The sequence below is a fragment of the Natator depressus genome, chromosome 2, assembly GCF_965152275.1.
Source record: "Natator depressus isolate rNatDep1 chromosome 2, rNatDep2.hap1, whole genome shotgun sequence".
Classification (NCBI taxonomy): Eukaryota; Metazoa; Chordata; order Testudines; family Cheloniidae; genus Natator; species Natator depressus.
Genome location: NC_134235.1, coordinates 167038861 through 167061099, shown reverse-complemented (window position 1 = coordinate 167061099; position 22239 = coordinate 167038861). Strand labels below are relative to the sequence as shown.

Genomic DNA, 22239 nt, shown 5'->3' with positions numbered 1-22239 from the left:
CTAAACAAAAAGCTGTGGCATTAACAAGATGCATGTTAACTTAATTACCGAGTTGCTTGCTTGCTGTTGCACCTCACTCCTCACATTACTAATCTGTAGTGTATTTAGAACCTAAGAGCTCATTTACAGTGGGAAGTGACGAGCAGAACTATAGCGGTATAATATTACTAGCATGGGCACCGACTGCATGGGTGCTCCAGGGCTGGAGCAACCACAGAAAAAAATTAGCAGCTGTTTAGCACCCACCAGCAGCCAAGCTTCTCTTCCTCCCCCCGACTCCTGCCTACCTGCAGCCCACCACTGATCAACTCTTCCCCCTCTCTCCCAGTGCCTCCTGCATGCCTTGGTGGAACAGCTGTTGAGCAGCATGCCTGAGGCATTGGGAGGGATAGGGAGGAGCCGGGACAGGGCACGCTCAGGGGTGGAGCCTTGGGGAAGAGGTGGAGTGCAGGCAAGGCCAGGGGTGGAGCAGGGGGTGAAGAGGTGGGGCCTGGGGTGGAGCAGGGGTTGAGCACCCCCAAGGAAAATTAGAAGCCAGCACCTGTGAATACTATAGCTCTGTATGTGGACAATCTAGACCAGTAGACATGCTGACTGCTGCTTCCCGCAGCTCCCATTAGCCAGGAACAGCAAACCACAGCCACTGGGAGCTGCAAGCGGCTGTGCAAATGTAAGCAAACTGTTTGGCAGCCCGCCAGCAGATTACCCTGACGGGCCATGTGCAGCCCACAGGCTGACCCCACTGATCTAGACTACAGTCATTTTTATTCCACAAGAGAAATTATACTGCTTAGCAATACCCATACAATTATACCACTATACTTCTGCTGGTCAATTTCCCTGTGATGATAAACCCTAAGCTCTGAAGGCAGGAATCTTGTCTTTCGCTTTATCTGTAGAGCAGCTAGTAGACTTTGGGTGCTATATAAATTAATATCTGCCTTCAATCCACTAGCACTTATGCTGGTTTAGGTGTATTTGTATAATGTTGCATCTGTTTCAGTTAACAACCAAGCAGCAATTAATTAATTAAAATAAAAACTAAAAATCCACCTCTGAACAGAAGATTATTCTTTAATCAGAGTCTCTCCCATCCCCACAAATTTCCAGTGCATCTTTTAAAATAAAGAACAAAACAAAAACCCCCACACAAATGCAGCTCATCACAATAAGAGTTGTGCTGTGTTATTTGTACTATGACAAGGCCTACCTAAAGTGTTATGAATTCATTGCCTCCTTCCTTTTATTTCTTTTAAAATATGCAAAGCTTTTTCTGAACAGCTGCATAAACAATGTGGAATATCCTCTGTCCCTGCTATATCAGTAATGTATGGTTACTATTCTTCAGTCTCCTTACGACGCCTGACTCCCCATAAAAACTATAAAATGGCCTAACGTCATTCAGAAAACATTAGTAGGATCTTAAAAATTCAGGACATAAAGTTGAATGGAAAGATGCTAACCCTTTTTCAGCTGTATCTTTCTGCAATGAGCAGCCCACAACCTGCAAAAACACAAAACAAACACAAGAAGGTTGACAGGAACTCCTCCTGTACTGGGCTGGGGAATGTAGCTGCAGTTCTAGCACCTACAAAATCACTTTTAACTGGGAAAGTCTTCTGTAACAAGAATTCCTAAACCTTCTACATTGAAGTTTTACAGGAGATCCGCCACACTAGTCCAGTTTACTGCTAACATCTGGCGACATCAACGTGCTTGAGGCGATTTACAATCTACTAAAAATGATGTAGACACTAGTGTTTTTAATTTAGCTTTAAAGCTGTAATTCCAATATATCGTTTCTTTAGCAGTTAAAACTAATTGAACTACCAAGTTTCACCATAGTAAAGTTAAAACAATTGCAGCCAGGATTCCCTAAATTTATATTCCCAAGGAGTTAATTCATATGTTTAAATACCAACATTAAATTTCTATTGTTTGTGAATATGGGACAGACTGTCAATTTGCTTCTGTACAGAGCTCCATTTCTAGAGAGAGAGTTAATTATTGTAACAGTAATGCAGAGTGTTGTGTGTAGTGAGAAATTCTCATGGTAGATTCAAATGTTTAAGGAACAGAACCACGAATCTGCATTTCTTTCCAATGACTACGAACACCCAGAAGTAGTTCTTTCAAACATTAGGTACATTTAATACCTGTTAACTTCTTTTCTGCACAGCAATACGTCAGTTTGGATTCTGATGGATTACTGTTATTTCCTCCTGTGCACCCAACAGCTTTAACCAAACATAACACGATTCTCCACACAGCTAGCTTACATTAAATATATGTTAACCTGTTCTCCATCCAATTAAGTAGACTCTTGTCAAGGTAACTATGAGACTCCGAGTTCATAGTCTTAATTTCTTCGGATTTATAAGTTTTCTTCAAAAAAACGCTATACAAAACAGATTTAATTCCTTTTCAAGGTGGGTCACTCCAAGTGGGTATAATACTGAAGTAAAAGGATATAAACAGGTAAAAATTCCTATTTCTGCACTGTATTACTTCAATTAAGAGATACAGAACCTCTCTAGAAATCTGCTTCCCAACTACTTGAAGGGAGAAATAAGATTTCAAGTCAGAAAATTTAATATACCTCACATGATTAAGTTACATTCGCCAAACACTCCAGACTAGTTAAAAGTAGAAAAGACTACATAGCTGAACAATACTTCCTCCACAGAAGCTTTCCTTCCTTTGGCCCAAGATGATAATATGGATTAATAGTATGCCAAATTCCCTACGGTGATGGAAGCTTTTCATAGATAAGACTCTTGAATGAACAACTTAAATCAAACCTTTGATAATTATGAAGTGTCTATGAATTAAGTACCTCTCCAATTCTAACAAAGTAATATACTAATGTCCTGCAAAGGTTTAAGGTGTGCCACCTCCTTTCTAAGGGTGGATTAGATTTCATACAAACTTTGGCAAGGAGACTGGATTAAAATGAAAGATTAACACTGTGGCCAAGATCAGAACCAAAATAACTGTATGCCAGCTCACTGACTCTTCTGGAGGAGACTAGGGCCACTTAAACAGTACTTTGAGAGTAAATGATTAAAGGTATATTGTCACCATGAGTTCAGAGGGGGAATTAAAGATGACATTAGGGACCAAGTGACTGCTTCAACATGGGCCAACTGGGATAACTAGAGGTCTGACTAGTGCTCTTCGATACTGGTGATGGGTGGCAACATAAACGCTAAGATGAGCATGGTGGCTTTCAGAAATTGAATGACTAAGAGGTGGAAGGTTGCCTGGAAGCACTGTACCTTTCCTTTAATGGCCTCAACAAGTGACATACTGGGGACAGGAGAAATGGTGGGGTTGAGAGATTTCTCACAAGTAATTCTATTTGTTATCTCTTCTCCCATCCTACTCAGCAACACAAGACAAGGCTGTAATTTCAACTACCAGGAAGCGAAGAGGCAAAAGTGCCAAGTGGGAGATTTCCACAGCAAAGTAGCAGTAGGATAGTATAAAATAGAGGAACTTCAAGTGATCTTTCCCAAGGGATGTGGGATGGAATAAATACTGGACCATGACAAACAATTACTAGTGAGTAATTTCCCCTTACTGTACATGCCACTTCTCCCATTCTCCCCAGTAATAGTCAGGAGGTATTGCAAACATCAAGCCAGATGAGGTAGGTTTACCAAGAAGTGGTACTTGGAGAATCTTCCAGGCAAGAGCAATTTCACTATATAAATACATGTTGGAAGGTGAGAAGGCATTCACAAGTGTTGTTCCTAAATCCAGGTATCAGGAACAATAGGCTGATCAGCAAAGTGGGAGACAAACTGATCTCTGCATCTGGTTCCTGCCTGCCTGTGCATTTAATAACTGAATGCTTTTGGCTTATGTTCACTTCTGATTACTGAAATTGTCTATCAACTATGTTGACCGTTCTGGCTAAAAATCCAGAAGATGCGGACGTCAACCGGATAGCAGCTATAGACATTTCTGGAGAAACTTCTAAAATCTGTTCCTAGTAAAGGCATGAGGACAACACTGAATCTGTCTCTTGAGTTTAGAAATGAAAATTCAACTGATATATGTGGTTAGATCTGTTGGAAAAGCAGGTTTTTGCTTTTCTGCTTTTGTTCTCATTAGACTCCTTTAAAGATGCCATGTCGAGGCTCGCTGTAAAAATGCAGCCTTTTGGAGGGGAATGGAAGTCATTTGGGTCAAGACATCAGCCACACTGCTTGCCAGGCCATAATGATATTTAAGATGCCTTTGGCCAAGATCCTCAGTATCCTGGGCAGAATAATATAGAAAAGCTATAGCTAGATGCTGTGAAGAACGAATCCCTGAAGAATGAGGACAGAAAGAAGAATTCAAATGAAATCTATCTGACTAGAAATCATCAAGGATATTTCTTCACTTAAGTGTAGTCAAAGAAATCAAGTCAAGTCCTGTTTAATGAGGGAAAACAACTGATTACAGCTGATCATTACTGATCCAGTGAGATCAGAGGGAGACTGATGATGATTTCATTCATATCAGCTACATATGGATGAAAGCACGTCAGAATGAATGACTAGAGTACAAATTTCTTCTCCTCTCAGTGTATGGTTACATTCTTCTGAGTTGGTGGAACTGTTGCTCTTTATTCAAGTTGTTAAACTGGTTGTCTGTTATACAGAGCTGTCTTCTCAGTTTAATTCGGAAGAATAGCAGAGATGGTACATAAAAAGACACCTCAAGACCACTGAAGTTATTAGGCTCCTACTACACAGGTGTAAAATAGAAAGTTGTCCTTTCTTTTTTAGCACAGCATTATCAGGAATCTAAAAGACTTTGGCATAGTAAGGAGAGAGGGAAATTGCTCTTAGCAATGAGCAGGCTGTATTTCTTACTAGGCTTTCCATTCTTTGAGCAGACTGGCATGCTAAGATGGTATGGGAACCCGATGCTGCAGGAGGTTAAGTTTGGTAGTGCTGATGTGGAGTAAACAGTAGCAGTTTGGCTTGCAAGACAGCTTCAGCATGTTGGTAGAGAGGCAACCCAGACTGAACAGAAGCCTTAATGAAAAAGTGCTACCAAGTCAGGTAGGAAAGATGTTACAAAAGCCCTTAACTGAGCCTGCTGCTGCTTTTTCTCCTCTACGAATGAGGTTCTTCAGAAGGATGGTGCCTGTGAATGTAGGAAGCCACTATGAATTGTTTTTCAGGCGCTCTCCTGTCTTCTGGCAGAAAGAAACTGGAACGTGCAGCAGGCTCTGGAAAGCCTGCAATGGAAGCCATGTCCCAAAATTAGGTGAGTTAGAGATAGGTTGTTCAACACAATTTAAGCAGTCTGGCTCCAGTACAGTAGATTCAGACTGGAAACAACATAAAGAACACTTTCTACCTCTTCATTATGAGTGTTTCAGCCACTTGTAAACCTCTAGCTGCATCTCTTCCAAGAAGGCAGAGAAACAAGAAACCATCATGAACAAGTGTTGACAATATTGTTTTGTTTTACTCAAGATGTTTCTTACATAGGAGGAAAAGTAACCCTTAGTCTTTGAGCTGACAGTAAAATGCAAAATCCTTTTCCCACAGTACAGTGAAGAATCCAATGAGATGTTGTAAAAGCATTATAGACACCCTGAAATCACCTATCACTGACACATTGGCAACCAGTCAGAAAGAACACATTGGTGTATAGCACTTCCCCACCCAATGAACCAGAACAACAGAGAAAACCAGAATTCAAAGCTAACAACATTCCTAGACAGAGCTGCCAACAGTCCAGTTTGGCTGGACAATTTCAGATTTTGAAAATCTTGCCCACCAAATGCCTCAGGACAGTTGATAGCGATGAAGCACAGGGAGCAACAGTACTATTATGATCTGAACAAAGCAGGACCTCTTTGAGCTGCTCACTGACCCCCTTTTCTACCCTGGTTTGATTGTCTCTCTACACTACAAGCAGTCAGCTCATTTTATCGCTGTCAAAGCTTCTGTACTAAGATCAATGGAAGGCTCTCTTTGAGCAAGAAGACTATGAAACAGGTAGACAGGAACCAGAAAAGTAATAGGGATTAATTGCTGGAAAAAGTAGGGGGAGGGGAGAAACAGGCAGCCAGTTGGGAAAAATAGAAAGAAAAAGTTTTTCAAAGATCTCTTGGCTGCTGGGGCTTTGCTCTTCCTTTTTTCCTCTCACCCTTCTACATTCACCAGAATGCACACAGAATTGTCCCATGCTTGGGTTTCTGTTGGACCCCAGATTTTTAGTTAAGAAATTGTCCCTATCAAAAGTGTTCATACGTTACAAAGTGGATAGACAAGAAACAGTGATTTTCCAGCATATTACAAGTTATTGCTTGTTTGAAGCATTACATTTTACCCTATGGACAAAATCTGCATACTAATTTGCAGAATATCGTCTATTCACTACTACTGATTCAGACTATTATTGGGAAATGATATATTATAGTCACATAACTTCATTACTGACGTGTTATTTCTAAAAAAAGCCCTCAAGGAATCAATAACTTTTTTTTGTAATGTTGCCAAAAAAAAAATCTACTAAGTGGTAGTATCTCCTTTTGCTTCTTTTTTTTTTTTAATTCAACAAAACCTAACTTATCCTACATTAATCTGAATTTTTGAATATTATAACATTGTCTGGAATAACATGAATCTAACCCTAACTTGAATTTACTTGTTGCAATAAGCCTATAAGCACCTGTGAAGAACTTGACTATTTATAAAGGAGGAACAGTTTTGGGTTTGTTTGTTTGTTTTTTTAAAAGAAGTGCTGTTTAAGACCAAAATATTTGAGAAATTGGACGATTTTGTTTCATTGATGTTCTTTGAAAGCAAAGAAATAAGGAGAAGAAACAAGCAGCCTTTTCTTTCAAAGACCTTACTTGTGTACTGCTGGTTCAATAAGTCTCCTATGGCAGTGGTTCTCAACCAGGGGCCCAGGGCCCCCTGGGGAGCAGGTTTCAGGGGGTCCGCCAAGCAGGGCTGGCATTAGACTTGCTGGGTCCCAGGGCAGAAAGCCGAGCCCCACAGCTGAAGCTGAAGCCTGAGCAACTTAGCTTCATGGGGCCGCCCCAGTTGTCCTGCTTGCTACCCCTTAACACTGGCCCTGGCTTTTATATGCAGAAAAACAGTTATGACACAAGTGGGCCGTGGAGTTTTTATAGCATATTGGTGGGTTGGGGGGGGCCTCAGAAAGAAAAACGGTTGAGAACCCCGTCCTATGGGTTATCATGTTTAGCTTCTAAGGTTATTTAGTAACAGATTTACCTGTGCTTCCTCTTCTTCTTTCTTGGAGGAGTATCAACATCTTCAGCAGGAACTGGAGCAATAATACTAGATTCTTTTACTCTAAACTCATACACCTAGCAAGAGATACCATAACATATATCTCACTTATAGAAAATGAAGCTTTCTATTATTTTAGAATGATTTCCTTCAACACCTTACAAATTATAACAAGCCACAAAATGTATTCCCTTTATAGATATATCTCTTATTTGATCTTATTTGATCTTAAATGATCAAATAAAAATAGCTGTGTATTTTAAACTGTATGATACATTGAAATCACTAAAATTCATGGTACACATTTATAAAAATCAAAGAAGACAGCATTCTCAGGAAAACCACGTTAGTTAATAAATGCTTTTATAAGAATGAGTAATAAATAAAATATATTTTCTATCCAGTTTTGAAAATAGCATGCTGCCGCCTAAATAAGCAATTTCCACTTCTTACCTGCCTGCATGTTTTGGTCCCAATTAATCTAGCAATTGCACAGAAGTTGTCATAGTAGGTGCCAATGAGAACTCTGAACATCGAGGCTTCTGCACCACTCCATTCCACGTTCTCAGGAGGCTCAATATTTGGCTTCATCTTTATTGGTGTCTGACACCTGGAATTTGCCTCTGCAACATCAAGAGCATCAATCAGGTTGAGACTTCTCTCACAATTTAACTAAGTTTCCGTGACCCTTAAAAACATCAAGTTACGTGTGAACTGTAACAGAACAAAGTCCTGTTTTTTTTTAGTGGGAAGACACCACATACAGGAGTTTTTACACATCTACAGACAGAAGCTATAATCAGACAGTGGGAAGAATTCAGGTAGCACAGTCTAGCTTCTGAAAGTATTCCGGAGACAGTGCTGAACAAATGAAGTTATTCTCAACTTTCATTGTAAGGCTCTCTGTGATAAAGATACTATCCCATATCTTCTAATTAAATTAAAAGTCCAAATACACTCAAAAATATGTTATTTCTAAGGTTGCTTAATTATGCTTTGAGCCCTCTCCTCACAATCACAATTCATTTCTTATTAAATCATTGATTGGCCTCACCAGAGGAACTGGATGTTTCATCTTTCTTCTCCTCCTCCTCTTTATCATTATTTTCACCTCCAGTTTCTGCTCCTGCTTCCCTGTCACTATCTGTGTCCTTTGATTCCAACACATTTATTGTTGGTGTGCTGGGCCTGCTGGTGTTATTTGGAAGTCTTCCTCTTCGGCGGCCACCTGGGCGCTTTGGCGGTGTCTTTATTCGCTCAGCAGTCAGAGCAGCTGCAAACTCCTTTGCGCCTTCCTAAATAAAGAATAATAGAGTCTTCAGTACATGGGTTTGAAATATTTTAATTTGGGGAGGAGGGAGATGAGAATGGATCACTAGTCACTTAAAGCCTTAATCATGAAAAAATGCATAATTTACAAAGCAGGTTTCAGATAAAGTAACTATTTACATATTTTAATATTAAATCTAAAAATGTTTATCCACGATGCTTTTGAGTGTTCTCATGCTCATGATCTTTACTGTGTGCATCAGTAAAGTACACAGTTTGAGATCTCAATTTACTTAGTTTTGATATTAGTACCCAAATTCTATTTTCACTTTGACTTAAAGAAATGAAAAAATACTTTCATCTTTGATGATGGCACAAATAAGAATTTTCCAGCATAAAGTCCATTGCCAAAAAGCAGAAATGTTGGGAACTGTTAAGGTGTTATAGCTAAAACAGGTCTGGTATTACAAGGAAAGATGAATACAGCATAGTATTTTCTCTCATTTTCTTTGAGATGGAGATGATTGATAGAATGTACAGCAAACAATTTTTGGACTAGAAAATTATTTCTACTACAAAAATAACCCTTGGAACTGAGAGAAGTGGGGTGGGGTTTGAAACTATATCAACTAAGGTCTCCATACCTCAACCATATCAGCTTCTTAAGGGACACAAACATTGGCACTCCCTGACAATGAAACAAACCCCTGCAGTTTAAAATGAAATTTAAGACAGTTCATAACTCTCTTACACCTGCTATAGAAGCTCAGTAGACAAGTTCCAGATCAGGACTGGGCCTGTTAACAGTGCATTACTGAGAGAGGAAGATACTTGCAAAGGGTCACCATACATCTGTGTTTTCCCCAAACATTTTCTTGTTTTTGATCCTTCACCCTCTGTCCAGGCACTTTTTCAAATAAGAGGCTATGTCCAGATTTTTGCAAACAGAGGTTGCAGTTCAGAAAGAGCTGTCTCCATGCCCAGCTTGGGGTCTCACTGCAGCCACAGCTGCTGGATCCTACCCACCCAGGCCCCAGCTCTGGAGATGGGGAGAGGCATGGAGGTGCTGACAGACAGCAGGCGCTGTATTCTGGGCCTGCGCCAGTTGCCCTGCCACAGCTACAGGGAGGGGGACACAGCCCCGCACCTGGCCAGTGAGGCAGCAGGTACCCCATCCAAGTGCTCCTCCCAGTACACACACACAAACCCCTCCCACACACCCCAAATACTCCCTCCCAGTGTAGACACACACACACACACACACACACACACCCCTCCAGTTTCCCCCTCTCCTTCAGCTCCCCCTTTGGCAACGTCCTGAAATATGGTAACCCTATACCCACACCGTTAGAGGTATGTACTTTCATATGAAATAATTCAACTTCCCACTGTGAACTTTGGCCTGGTCACTGGAGTCACTATCCTTACTTTTGTGAAAAGCACTATGAAAGCTTTGACTGCAAGTTGCTAGCACCTAAATTTTACACCTTCATTAGCACAGTATCTCCTAACACTGTGTGGGACATTAGTCACTAACAGAGATTCCTACAGCACTACATAGTATGGCTTGACTGGATTCATTTGACTACGGACTTGATTTTTATTTTTTGCTAAATAGAAAGTACAAAAACACCTCCCCACTCTCTATCTACCCAATGAAATAAGTTATCTTACCAGATGCTGATAACAATGCTGTCCACAAGGTTTATTATCTATTGCTGTTTCTGTATTCTTCCGTTTGTAAGTGTTAGGAGTTGCGTGGAATGCTGTAGAATAAAAATATTTCCCAAATAAGCATTTTTAAATATGTGTTTCACAAACAAATACTTGCAAAATTGAAAATTTATCTGAACTTCACCAAAAGTGGCCTGATGGCAATCATAGTAATAGTGAAAGAAAAACCTAAATGAGATATAATATATATTTATTTTTAATGGTAAATAAGAGTGGGCAAGTAAAATCGTGCAAAGCTGATAATTTATAGTATGTGTTTCCACCTATTCAGATCACTATCTTAAGTAAAAATGATTACCCTTTTCACCTTCCCACCCTCCCCACCACCAACCAGGGGCAATGTCCTGGATTAGTTTTGTTTCCCGCACCCTCTTTCAGAGGGCACTGGTACCAGTGGGAGTCAAATTTCTTATTCAGGGACTTTCCATCAAGAACATGCTCCTTCCTGCTTCAAGACCAGGACAAATAGTGGCAATAAATCCTCATTTTTTCAATTATCATCAAAGATCTCATTTACATTAAACCTTTGGAACTTTAAAAAGTGGGAGCAAATTCTTACTATACCCACTTCCAGGCCACTTTACACTGCTCTGAAAGTGTAAAGAGGCTTTAGTGTAAATGAGACTTCAGTGTTCGCACAGATGCAAAATCAGCTTTAATAATCCCCTAACTGTTCCTTTGACGATCGAAGACCACCTCAAAAGAACTCTTCAACACACAAAAATACAATAATAAAAAAAGCCCTTTCGAAATGCTTGACTTTCCTCTTTTTGCTGGGAGATCCTAAGTAGTGTGATTAAACATCTCCTCCTCTCTCAACTAAGGGCTGGGAAACTCGCAGCTACACCATCCACAGAACGTTTGTTCTAACTGATATGGGTGCTTTTGAAAATTCCACATGCAGCCTGATGGTTATAAAATTAGTTCTCCAGTAATTTGAGGGAAAAATTGAGATGACCTAATGTTTCCAATTTCTTTTTAAGATGAAGGTTAAATACCACCTCTGAGGTCATCTTTATACATCATAAAAAAGCAATGAAGAACACACTTTAGTTCTGTGGTTCACCGTCAATATTTCAAGAGACATATTCATATGATCGTTTGTTCAAAAGATACTTAGCCCTCGTAACCACAGATCAGGGTCACCATGGAAGCATAATCTAGGTAAGCTACCTCACTGATATCTTTCTGTATTAGCTATGCCTGAACTGAACAAATATAGCCAGGAAGGAAGATAAAAATCAACTCCTTTTCAGAGGAATCCAATGACAGAGGGAAAAAAATTGGTAAGAAACTGAATGTCACTTTTATATTTCCAGTGGGCTATTATACACAATGAGGAAAACAAATATTTTTACAAGTGCTATTAAATACAACATGGTATTGTTCTTTAATTAAAAGAAAATGCGATCATTGTGATGCCCGCCTTGAATTCACAGCGCTCCGCTACCCAAGTCAGAAAATTAACCATTATTTTAGGGGGAGAGTTTAGGGTTGTTGGTTTTTTAAGCTACTATACAAAATAAGTAAAACTAACCCCAGTGTGGAAGGCTAATACAGCCCTCCATGACTCTACTTAATTCCTAGAGTGAGAATCAGGCTCTGAAAGGATAACTAGCCTCCATTTAACCTCTAGTATACATTGACTAATATTTATTTTTAAGGCTAGTGGAAGTAGTTGCCCCAAAGATCTTTTACAATTTTGCCATATTAACATAACAGCAGTGTTTACATTTCTCCCTCAATTTAGTATAGGGAAAACCTGAACAACATGAATTATTTTCAAGCAGCAGCAAGTTAAGATGTAAAAGCAATTACTGTGCATTCATAAAATTGTATGTCAAGTCTCAATGGCAAGCAATTTAATTCCATAATGAAAATCTGATATTCAGATTGCACAATTCTGAAGCACAAAAGATAACAAATTTTAGACTATGGTAGTACATAGCAAAATACAGAGAAGAGTTTGAACTCAATATCATGAAGACTGAAACACTAAACATGCTGAGCCAGATCCTCAGCTGATGTAAATCGATGTAGCTCCAAAGACGGACATAGAACTGCACCAATTTACACCAGGATCTGCTATCCTCTTAGTGTAGTTCTAGGGTACTTTTTAATCCCACAACCTAAAAGGAACTGGTGTATTTGGTTCCAATTTAAACCCAATAGTTACAAATAAAGCTCAGCTGAGGCTTAAGTAAGTACAAATTTAAAATAAATAATAATAATAATGGGGGGCAGGGGAGAGAAAACATTCATGGGACGCAGACTGTTCCCAAATATTGTATCAGCTTTGTATTGCTCCACGTAGGCTTTGTAATCTGATGTCTGAAATTGAGATTCTTAAGCACCATAAGTCTTTACATTGCTTTATAATATCAAATAAAATATTAACAATACTATTTGAGTTAAAAAGTTCTTACCACCAGGTGCTGCAAATTTGTTAAATAACTCCTTACCAAACACTATATTTAAAAGTAATAGCTGCATTGTTGAACTATCAATTACTAGGAAGTGCCAAAGTTCAGGATAAATGCACAACTTCAGCTCTGCCCCCTTTGAAGTATGCATTATACTTAACTTTAACATTTCCTCTTCCCCTACATTGATGTTTATAGCTTTAATATTGTACGTAGTTTCTGGCATGTATGGACATATTCTACACCTATACATCCTTGATGTGTTCAGATGTTTTGTACATTAAATATATGAAATATACCTCAAAACAGTTAATGCCAGAAGTTTTATACATTATTTTTCAGTTTCTAAAAATAATGAAGGGAAGCAGGAAAACAGAAAGCAGTAACACAGAGGAAAAGCAAGTCTTTCAGTATTTAAAATTTTTAGTGCTGAAAATATGGACTTTTTATTGTTCTGAAAGACTTTTACTTTCTTCTGCATTAACAGTTTCTCCCCTCCTCTCCTCAATCCATAAGGAAAATGGCTCTGGATTAATTTGAGAACACAGTGGGGAATATTGATTGCAAATGGTTTACAAGACTGTAGCAATCTGCAGAAATCAAAACTATTTTAGTTATATGTATCAGTTTCACGTGTGAACAGTTCACATGTGAACAACTCTTAGGGGTGCGGCTATATTTGTCCTAAAAACGTGTGCCAAAAATTCTCTCTGGTCTGCACAAAAGCAAATGAAAAAAAAAAAATCTCTGCTGCTGTGTTTCTGTTCTATTACAAACTAGGCATTTCAGCATTTTAACACATCATCATGGACATCTCAAAAAGGTGGTGCATCAGGAGTTAACATACAAATACTTTAAAAAACATACACCACAAGAATTTTGTCTATATCAGTCAAAACTGTGTTGGGTATTTTTTGTTGCTGTTGGTCAGCTTCTGGGTGGGAGGCCAGGGGAGAGGACCCATTCACAAAGACGGGATGTCAATATTGTGAATAGAAAAGGCGTACTTGTGGCACCTTAGAGACTAACGAATTTATTTGAGCATAAGCTTTTGTGAGCTACAGCTCACTTCATCGGATGCATGCAGTGGAAAATACAGTGGGGAGATTTATATACATAGAGAACATGAAACAACGGGTGTTAGCATACACACTGTAAGAAGAGTGATCACTTAAGATGAGCTATTACCAGCAGGAGAGTGGCAGCAGCGGGGGGAACCTTTTGTAGTGATAATAAAGGTGGGCCATTTCCAGCAGTTGACAAGAATGTCTGAGGAACAGTGGGGGGGGGGGGGGGGATGATAAACGTGGGGAAATAGTTTTATTTTGTGTAATGACTCATCCACTCCCAGTCTCTATTCAAGCCTAAGTTAATTGTATCCAGTTTGCAAATTAATTCCAATTCAGCAGTCTCTTGAAGTTTTTTTGTTGAAGAATTACCACTTTTAGGTCTGTAATCGAGTGACCAGAGAGACTGAAGTGTTCTCCGACTAGTTTTTGAATGTTATAATTCTTGACGTGTGTATGGTTAACACCCATTGTTTCATGTTCTCTATGTATATAAATCTCCCCACTGTATTTTCCACTGAATGCATCCGATGAAGTGAGCTGTAGCTCACGAAAGCTTATGCTCAAATAAATTTTTTAGTCTCTAAGTTGCCACAAGTACTCCTTTTTGCGAATACAGACTAACACAGCTGCTACTCTGAATATTGTGAATGTCATTCTTGCTATAGTGGAAAGGGTTTTTTGGGTTTTTTTGGGCGGTTTCCTCCCCCAACAGTGGAAGGTTTCAGTTTCCTAGGGATGCTAGAGTCTGGAGGTTCATTCCATAGCCAGATATTTTCAGTCAAGAATGGAATCATTCTCCTGGAATTTGTGATCTGCATTGTCTCCAATGGGCTCACAATCCTCAAGACCTTACTCAATCCTAATGTTTATGAAGGTGCAAGCGTTTAGACAGTATTTTAGGCTGAAATGTACATCTGCTCCATAAACAAGCTATTTGGAAAGTTCTCTATACCCAATGATTATCCTTCTTCTAAATTCTGTTATTTCAGACACTTAGGTATAACTACGAGCAAATGAAGACAGTAATACATGCTGTTCCAGTAATGTCATCACCTGTATATAAAGCGGTTCCCAGCTCATCAAGCGTACTTGACATTTCAAAAGTTAGTGACTACTTCTTTCCAACATTTAACTACAAAGTCAAATATTTGGATAAAAAACTTGAAACTATATAAAGTGATGCTAGTATCAATAAGAAGGGGGGCTGGACTGATTAACAGGAGGATTAAAAAGAAAAACAGATCAAATGGGTAATTTCCATTCTCTCGTTGATTCTCTATGCCATTCCAGACACTTGGACCTCCCAAAGTAGCATTCTGACTGCTATAGGGTGGAATTAGCACCCCACAATGGGCTCCTACATTTCCTCCAAAAACTCCATCTGCTGAGGTCTTGACTTCATCCTGCAATGCTCAGCAAAGGTGTGAAGGTAGCACATAGGAACATCTTAACAGATTGCTATCAGAGATGCATCTGCTTTCTCCAAGAGGCAGCTCATTCATATTGAGTGGACCCTGAACGCTGCCAACACTATCTTCTCACTACTGAAGTAAACCTTGCCGATTAATTGTTTAGTCCCAATTCAACAAGGTGGATTTGGCTATATGTCCTTTTTTAACACCTTCATATAAAACAAACAGTGTCTCAATCTGAATTTCTGGGTTCTTTTCAGATAAATTTTTCAAGTTCTAATTCCATCCAAACAATGCCATCTTGCTTCTTTGTTGTTACTGGGGGTAGGACAAGAAAAGTAGCAAATACATCCTGCTTCTGAAGGAAGGAGGAGGGGAACTTCATTAAAAAACATGCGGCGCTATCTTAAGTGCTACCTTGTCCTGATGAAAAACTATGTACGAAGGAAGCTTGAAGGTAGCAGGTAAGACCAAATTACCTTTTCATTATGGCTTGATTACCAGGCTCAATTACTTCAGTCTTAAAAAAATCTTTGTGATGCAATGAGCCCCCAATGGCACATTATCTGCATGAACTTGAAAGGTTACAGTTCCTGCTGAATTAACTTTCAGTGAGCCAGCATTCATTCCCATGTTCCAACTGTCCTGAAAAAATTCCAGGATATATGAACTTCCTACACAGCACAGGAATACCACCTATATTGCCACACCACCTTCCAAATTCTCATGCTGCAATGGGATATATTTATCAAGATTAAAATGGTACTGTAGGATATTCTGAGGTTTATTTATAGCCATGCCATATTCTTGAAGCGAGTTTGATCACTGTGGATGACAGAGTCCAGTGTCAGGAGATTTATTGCTGGAAGCCAAAATGACAATTGCAGATTCACCCATTCTGTGAACTAGTGCCATTTTGGCCAGTCCTCAATTATGAGAAAAATGCGTTCTGTGGGCCTGGCTATCTTTTGTAGTACCTTCCTCACTATAGGCCAGAGTGGGAATATCTATGCCAAGGTAAATTCAGCTTTTAGATAGCTATTCCCTCAAAACAGAATAGGGAATAGCATATTTATTCTCTGAACTTCTGAAATACTCAAGTATCAGGGGGTGGCCGTGTTAGTCTGTATCCACAAAAACAACAAGGAGTCTAGTGCCCAAATAAATCTGTTAGTCTTTAAGGTGCCACCGGACTCCTTGTTGTTTTTGTGAAACATTCAAGACATCCTGTTACTTTGGTATTAATCAGATCGATATGTTGTTCTCCATACTGCCCTGAACAGCTTGTGACTGATTTTTCATTCCACTAGACATATGTTGTCTGCTTAGCTATTCTTTCATGTTGTTTCAATTCTCTGCTAGGAGAGTATCTGACAGTTTTAGTGGGTGTTTTTCCCATGTCAACAGCATGTGCTATTCTTTGGCCATCTTTTTGCGTCTCCGTGCCTATTTATGTAGGCAACCGTGATTATGCCATCAGACTGTGCTCAAAATGGCTAGTTGCGAAGGTTGTATCAGAAGTCTCACCTACCTCATATTGAGGTAGTTGATCAACCACTTTCCCCCCCGCCCCCTTTGCAACCCACTTGCTTTGAGCAATTATTTGGAAAGATGGGCACAATACTACATTCCAACAGATCAGATATATTTAATGTTCTCCCATGGGAATGACCCAGGTTACATCCTTTTTCCCAAGTTAATGTTATCAACCACCATCTAAGAGAACCACAGCCAACATTTGAAAAAAATGTTACATTCTGGTTCCCAGGGGGAGAGCAGAAAGGGCTGCAGCACGGTCCTACAGAAGTGGGCTCAGGCATCACTTCCATTTTCACTGCCATGGATCCCAGTACATGCAATTCTACAGCCAATGACTGAGGTCATACAGGAAGGCATTTATCTGTCACTGAAGTATGTCATGCCTGTACCATGCTAAGAAAACTCCGCCAGCTTCTGAGCTGAAGCAGACTAACTGCTAAGATAAGAATAGGGGGCTCTTTGTTCAATTAACAATCCAACCATGGCACTCTAGGAAGGTGCACAGGTGGCAATGGCATCCTATTAGTTTTCTATCCCAATCTTGCCAGCCAATCATCTCAATATATGCTTTTCTTTCAAGGCTGCTACAAGTACCATCCCCACCTTGGTGAATGTCCTTATGACTGTTTACAATTTAAAACCAGAAGAGACTGATGAAAGTTTTAAAAACACAGAAATCACTGATAATGTAACAGAAGTTATTCTGAGTTGACTGAATGGATCAGTGACTTCAGGGAAACTTGCAACATACATTAGGTATAAATTGCATTTTTCTGGAAACTGTGAAATGTATGGATCCATACTGGGTGCTCCACTGGCCCCTTTGGTCTGGAAAACCAGAATGATGCCCTAGATTTTCAATAGGTGAGCCAAAGTGTTTTAGATGCTCTGCCTTTTTGTGAGGCAGCAGCAAGTGAACTGGATAAGATAAACCTGATTTAAACCTGGTTTAGAACTACTACTTCTTCTTAGCGTATGCAAAATGTGCCTGGGGTACCATGCGTCCAGGATTCATCACTGAATTTGGTCTGCCAGCTGGATCATTAGCTTCTCTGGCCCGGGCCGGGCACTGATGGGGAGTATGATGTGAACATTGATCCATGGCCCCCCAGTTCAGAACTGATGTATACTGAATAGCCTCACTTAAAGACAATGGAGTTCCAAAGTCACGTTGGCCGATCCACTGAGGAAGTGGCAAAGGCTACCAGCTACGGTATCTGACACTGCATGGGTCAGCGCGTGTGTGCATGTGCGTGTTTTACATTGAGCTCTCCTCCTCTGGAGTGCCAGCCTCTAATGAAGTTTAGACTGAAAGGAATACTGCTATTTCTGAGGCTTGATTTGTGGGGAACCCAGATTTCATGTATGTAGAGTTCTTTGCCAAACAGAAGTGGCCCTTTGAAGGGTAGGGCACACAGGCAGATCACAGCTTCAGCAACAGGGACTCCTTACTACAACAGATGTGCCTTTGTGATAGATATAAGTAGCATCAAACACAAATTGCATTGCTGCATCTAAAAGAACATAGAGCACAATAGCTCTGAATGTTCATCTTCAGCCTTAGGGGTTTTGCAAGGTTCTGCAGCCATCTGAGCACTGTGCTAGATTATTCTACCTCAGAGGCAGGCAAACTACGGCCCACGGGACCCTCCTGTCCAGCCCCTGAGCTGCTGGGCCTGGGAAGCTAGCCCCCGAGCCCTTCCCAGCTGTTCCCCCACCCCCGAAGCCTCAGCTCACTGCACCGCCAGCACAATGATCTGGGCACCAGTGCAGCTGCAGAGCTACAGCCTGACCCAGTGCTGTGCTGCACGGTGGCATGGCTGGCTCCAGCCGGGCGGCGCAGCTGCCTGTCCTGGTGCTCTGGGCAGCACGACTGTAGTGCCACCAGCGCTCCAGGCAGTGCACTAAGGGGGCAGGGAGGGTTGGATAGAGGGCAGGGCAGTTCAAGGTGGTGGTCAGCAGGCGGGGCAGTCAGAGGGCAGGAAACAGCAGGGTTGAATAGGGGCAGGGGTCCCGGGGGGGGCAGTCAGGAAGGAGGGGTGGTTGGATGGGGCAGGAAGTCCGGGGGGTGGGGGGGAGGTTGGATGGGGCGGCAGGGGTTCCGGGGGAGGTCAGGGAGAAGGTGTTGTTGGGTGGGGCAGGGGTCCTGGGGGAGCAGTCAGGAATGAGAATAGGGGTTGGATGGGGCGGCAGGGGGCAGTCAGGGGCGGGAGGTCTGGAAGCGGTCAGGGGACAGGGAATTGGGGAGGTTGGAATTGGGGCAGGAGTCTGGGGGTGGGGTGGAGGTGGTCAACGGACGAGAAGTAGCGGGGGTCGGATAGGGGCCGGGCCACGCCTGCCTGTTTGGGGAGAGACAGCCTCCCCTAACCAGCCCGCCATACAATTTTGGAAACCTGATGTGGCCCTCAGGCCCAAAACTCCTCGCCCCCACCCGTTCTACCTTGAAGATGGGTATCCAGAGTACCTTGACATCTCAAACGTCTATCATCCCATCAAGAAAGTAGCCATCCTTGAATGGCAACATGTACTTGGGGGCTTCTTAGTGAAGACCTCTGTGTCTTCTCTACATAATGAATACAGTATTTTCATGAACCTGTTCAGCACAGACTTCCTGTTTGGGAATTCTTATTTCTGGTCTGTCAGTTCTTTGACATGCAGGTACAGAGCTAATGTTTTCAGTGCCTATAATGGGCTCAGAAAGACACTAGATCTGCTGAATTTCCTGCTTCAGTGTATTATGTTCTTGGTGATCAGGTCAGGAAAATCATTTTTTATAGAAATGGAATTTTCTCTCTAACCCCCCAGCTCAGGAAAAAATTCTTGAGACCAGAAGTTATTGGCCTAATCCTTCATGATTTCACCACCCTAAAGTGGGTCATCGCCTCAAGACAATTTCTCATTTGGAAGCTACTGGTTAATGAGTCTCTTTACTTGAGTTCACTAACAAGTAATTGTATATTGTACTCCCCTCAGTGTCAAATTCAGACAGTTCAAAATCCTTTGCACTCATTTTCTAGTTGCTTCACACATTCTGGGCCCTTGGCTTCAGGATGAAGAAATAAAAGAACCATTTCTCTGATGGTACTCAGGGAAGTTCTTTATTGTTCCCACTTGGAAATGGGAATTCACTGTCTCTCAACACTTTGTTAAAAGGTTTCTTCAGAAGGTATGGGCAATATGAATTATAACTGAATAGGGCATCCTTTCTGAAGGATTTCTAGGACACTACTGTCTAAAAATAATTCCACTCCATAAGACTAAGAGGGCTAGGAGTAACCTGTGGGGTATTCTCAGAAGAGAAAAAAAGACTAAAGCAGTTCACGGATACTCGTTTCCCCTGCTGAGGACCGAAAAAATCTGAACAGGAAAAGAACAAAGCCCTCCAACACAAATCTGGTCAGTTTTCAATCTCCCTATGATAAAAAGAGATAAGTATGATAATGTATGGAATAGTATTGGGAAACAAAACTTTTACTTTTTAAAAAAAAAAAGAAAAAAAAGAGAGAGAGCGAGAAACACTACTACAGGCCAGGCACTCTATCAACTTCAAAAACACAAATGTGAAATCAAACTACACCAAATAAAATATCCAATATTTCAAAGATCAGAAACTACAATTTTCACACCACAATGAAGTTAACATGTCTATTGTTAGCAGATGTTAGCACATCTATTGTTCTCTTTTCTTATTCTGTATTGTACTCTGTGGCTACTTTAAAGTTTCTTGAGGTCTCATAAAATGAAATGCAGATTTACAAAAAGGCTATTGCACTTACGATGTAAGAAGCAGTCATATTTAAAACAGCGCCTACAGAAGAGAGTATGAAAGGAGTGCAGACTCTGCTCCCTCTGAACAGATTTTGCATTTGGTCCATCTATGTTTGGTGTGCACTCAGGAGGAAGAGCTCCTGGCAGCTGCTGCTCTGTGAGTTCTTTGTATCTTCAAAAAGAAAAGTAAATAAAAAGTATTGTTTATTCTATTCAGAAAGGGTCAAGTTTTGCTGTAACACCACTGTAAATCCAAAGTAACTCCTGATTTTAATGTATTTATTCTGGACTTACTGGTGTAACTAAGAAAAATCTGGCACTAGACACTTACAATAAACTGCCTGCTGAAAAAGTTGTTCTACAATATTTATCTTGGCAAAAATGTGAAGTTAAGTTATCTTTGGTCTGTGATTCTATAGCTTAAGTCAAAAGCCAAATTACTTAAATCAAAAAATATGTAAAGTATATCAATAAAGGCTACATTCAAAGGCATGACTAAGTAGCTCTGTACTTATTAATCCCGGGGGGGAGGGGAGGGTTCGGGGAGGGATATATTTACTTTTCAAAAATGTATTTTCCCAAAATGCTTCCCTCCACCAGCCCCTGCGCCCTCCCCCCACACACCCCCTCCCAAAAAAAGATTACTGCAACAAAGCATTTCCTCTTTCCTTCACCACAGCAAGAGGACAATATATACCCATACAAAAGTGACTTTTGGCTACTTATAGGGAAGGCTAACAATAATAAATAATACCACCACCTCTTCTATGTAGCACTTTTCATTTGTAAATCACAAAATGCTTTACAAACAAGATCAGTAACCATATCCCCATTTGAGAGCTCTCACCCAAGGTCACCCAGTAGCCCATGGCAAAACCGGGAAAAGAGCCCAGGTCTCCTGAGTCCCAGTCCAGTGCTCTATCCACTAGGACACACTGCCTCCCTTATGTCTGAAACAGCCACCCTTCAAGTATCACGTACATAAACAGTACAGCTGTAGTCAATTTATTCAGAACTTCCCAATCTTGGGGCCTAAAGTGGTCAGATCCTACTCAAAACATCAACAAACTTTAATACAGTAGAACCCAATTTATCTGAGCCTCCATTATCCACCTCTCCGTATTAACTGAGCCAAGCTCCACCCATTCTCTGGATTATCCAAATTTTTGTTTATCCAATCTGGCTCTGGTCCCAATAAGATCGGATAAACAGAGTTCTACTGTAGCTCTTTTCTAGACAGTATAGAAACTCAAGTACCATATTATGCAGTGTACCAACACCTCTTAAGAAATCAAATCTTACTTTTCCTTCAATTCCTCTGCTGTACCCTTGTCCGGAAACATCGAGGAAATGGCTTCAAATATCTTGTCAGAAGGAAACTTCCGCGGTGGATGGCTCTCTTTGTCTGCATAATAATGAATAATGTCTTTGTCTGAATAATATTGTGCTCCTTCGGTATTTCACACAGTAGCTTTATAAATGTTAATCTACTTGTAAATTTACTGTTTATACCAATATTTAAGGATGAAAAAAGCTGACCAAGAACCTAAATTACAAAGTAAAGAAAGAATTAGCTCTTCAAAAATCTGAAGCTTTCGGTTTATAATTACAGAGAAGTTATATTAAGGAGTTTTAAATGATTTTTCCTATCAACAGGTTCTTCTGGACAAATAAGTTATGTTATTTTGCCATCACCGATCATTCACGTATCTGCTTGATGAATGGTGCTGTCTTCCTCAGTAAAATATTGCAC

General features: G+C 40.5%; 1 protein-coding gene across 2 annotated transcripts in view; it reads right to left on the bottom strand.

Annotated features, from left to right (window-relative positions):
* Nucleotides 1–22239, bottom strand: part of EZH2 (enhancer of zeste 2 polycomb repressive complex 2 subunit) — an 84198-nt gene that overhangs the window by 8101 nt on the left and 53858 nt on the right. For both annotated transcript variants that reach the window (XM_074945267.1, XM_074945268.1), the window contains 7 exons: nt 21789–21891; nt 20495–20658; nt 10215–10306; nt 8326–8566; nt 7725–7894; nt 7254–7348; nt 1464–1504 (listed from right to left, as the gene is read on the bottom strand). In XM_074945267.1, coding sequence (XP_074801368.1) covers nt 1464–1504; nt 7254–7348; nt 7725–7894; nt 8326–8566; nt 10215–10306; nt 20495–20658; nt 21789–21891 — 906 coding nt within the window. The remainder of the gene's footprint in view (nt 1–1463; nt 1505–7253; nt 7349–7724; nt 7895–8325; nt 8567–10214; nt 10307–20494; nt 20659–21788; nt 21892–22239) is intronic.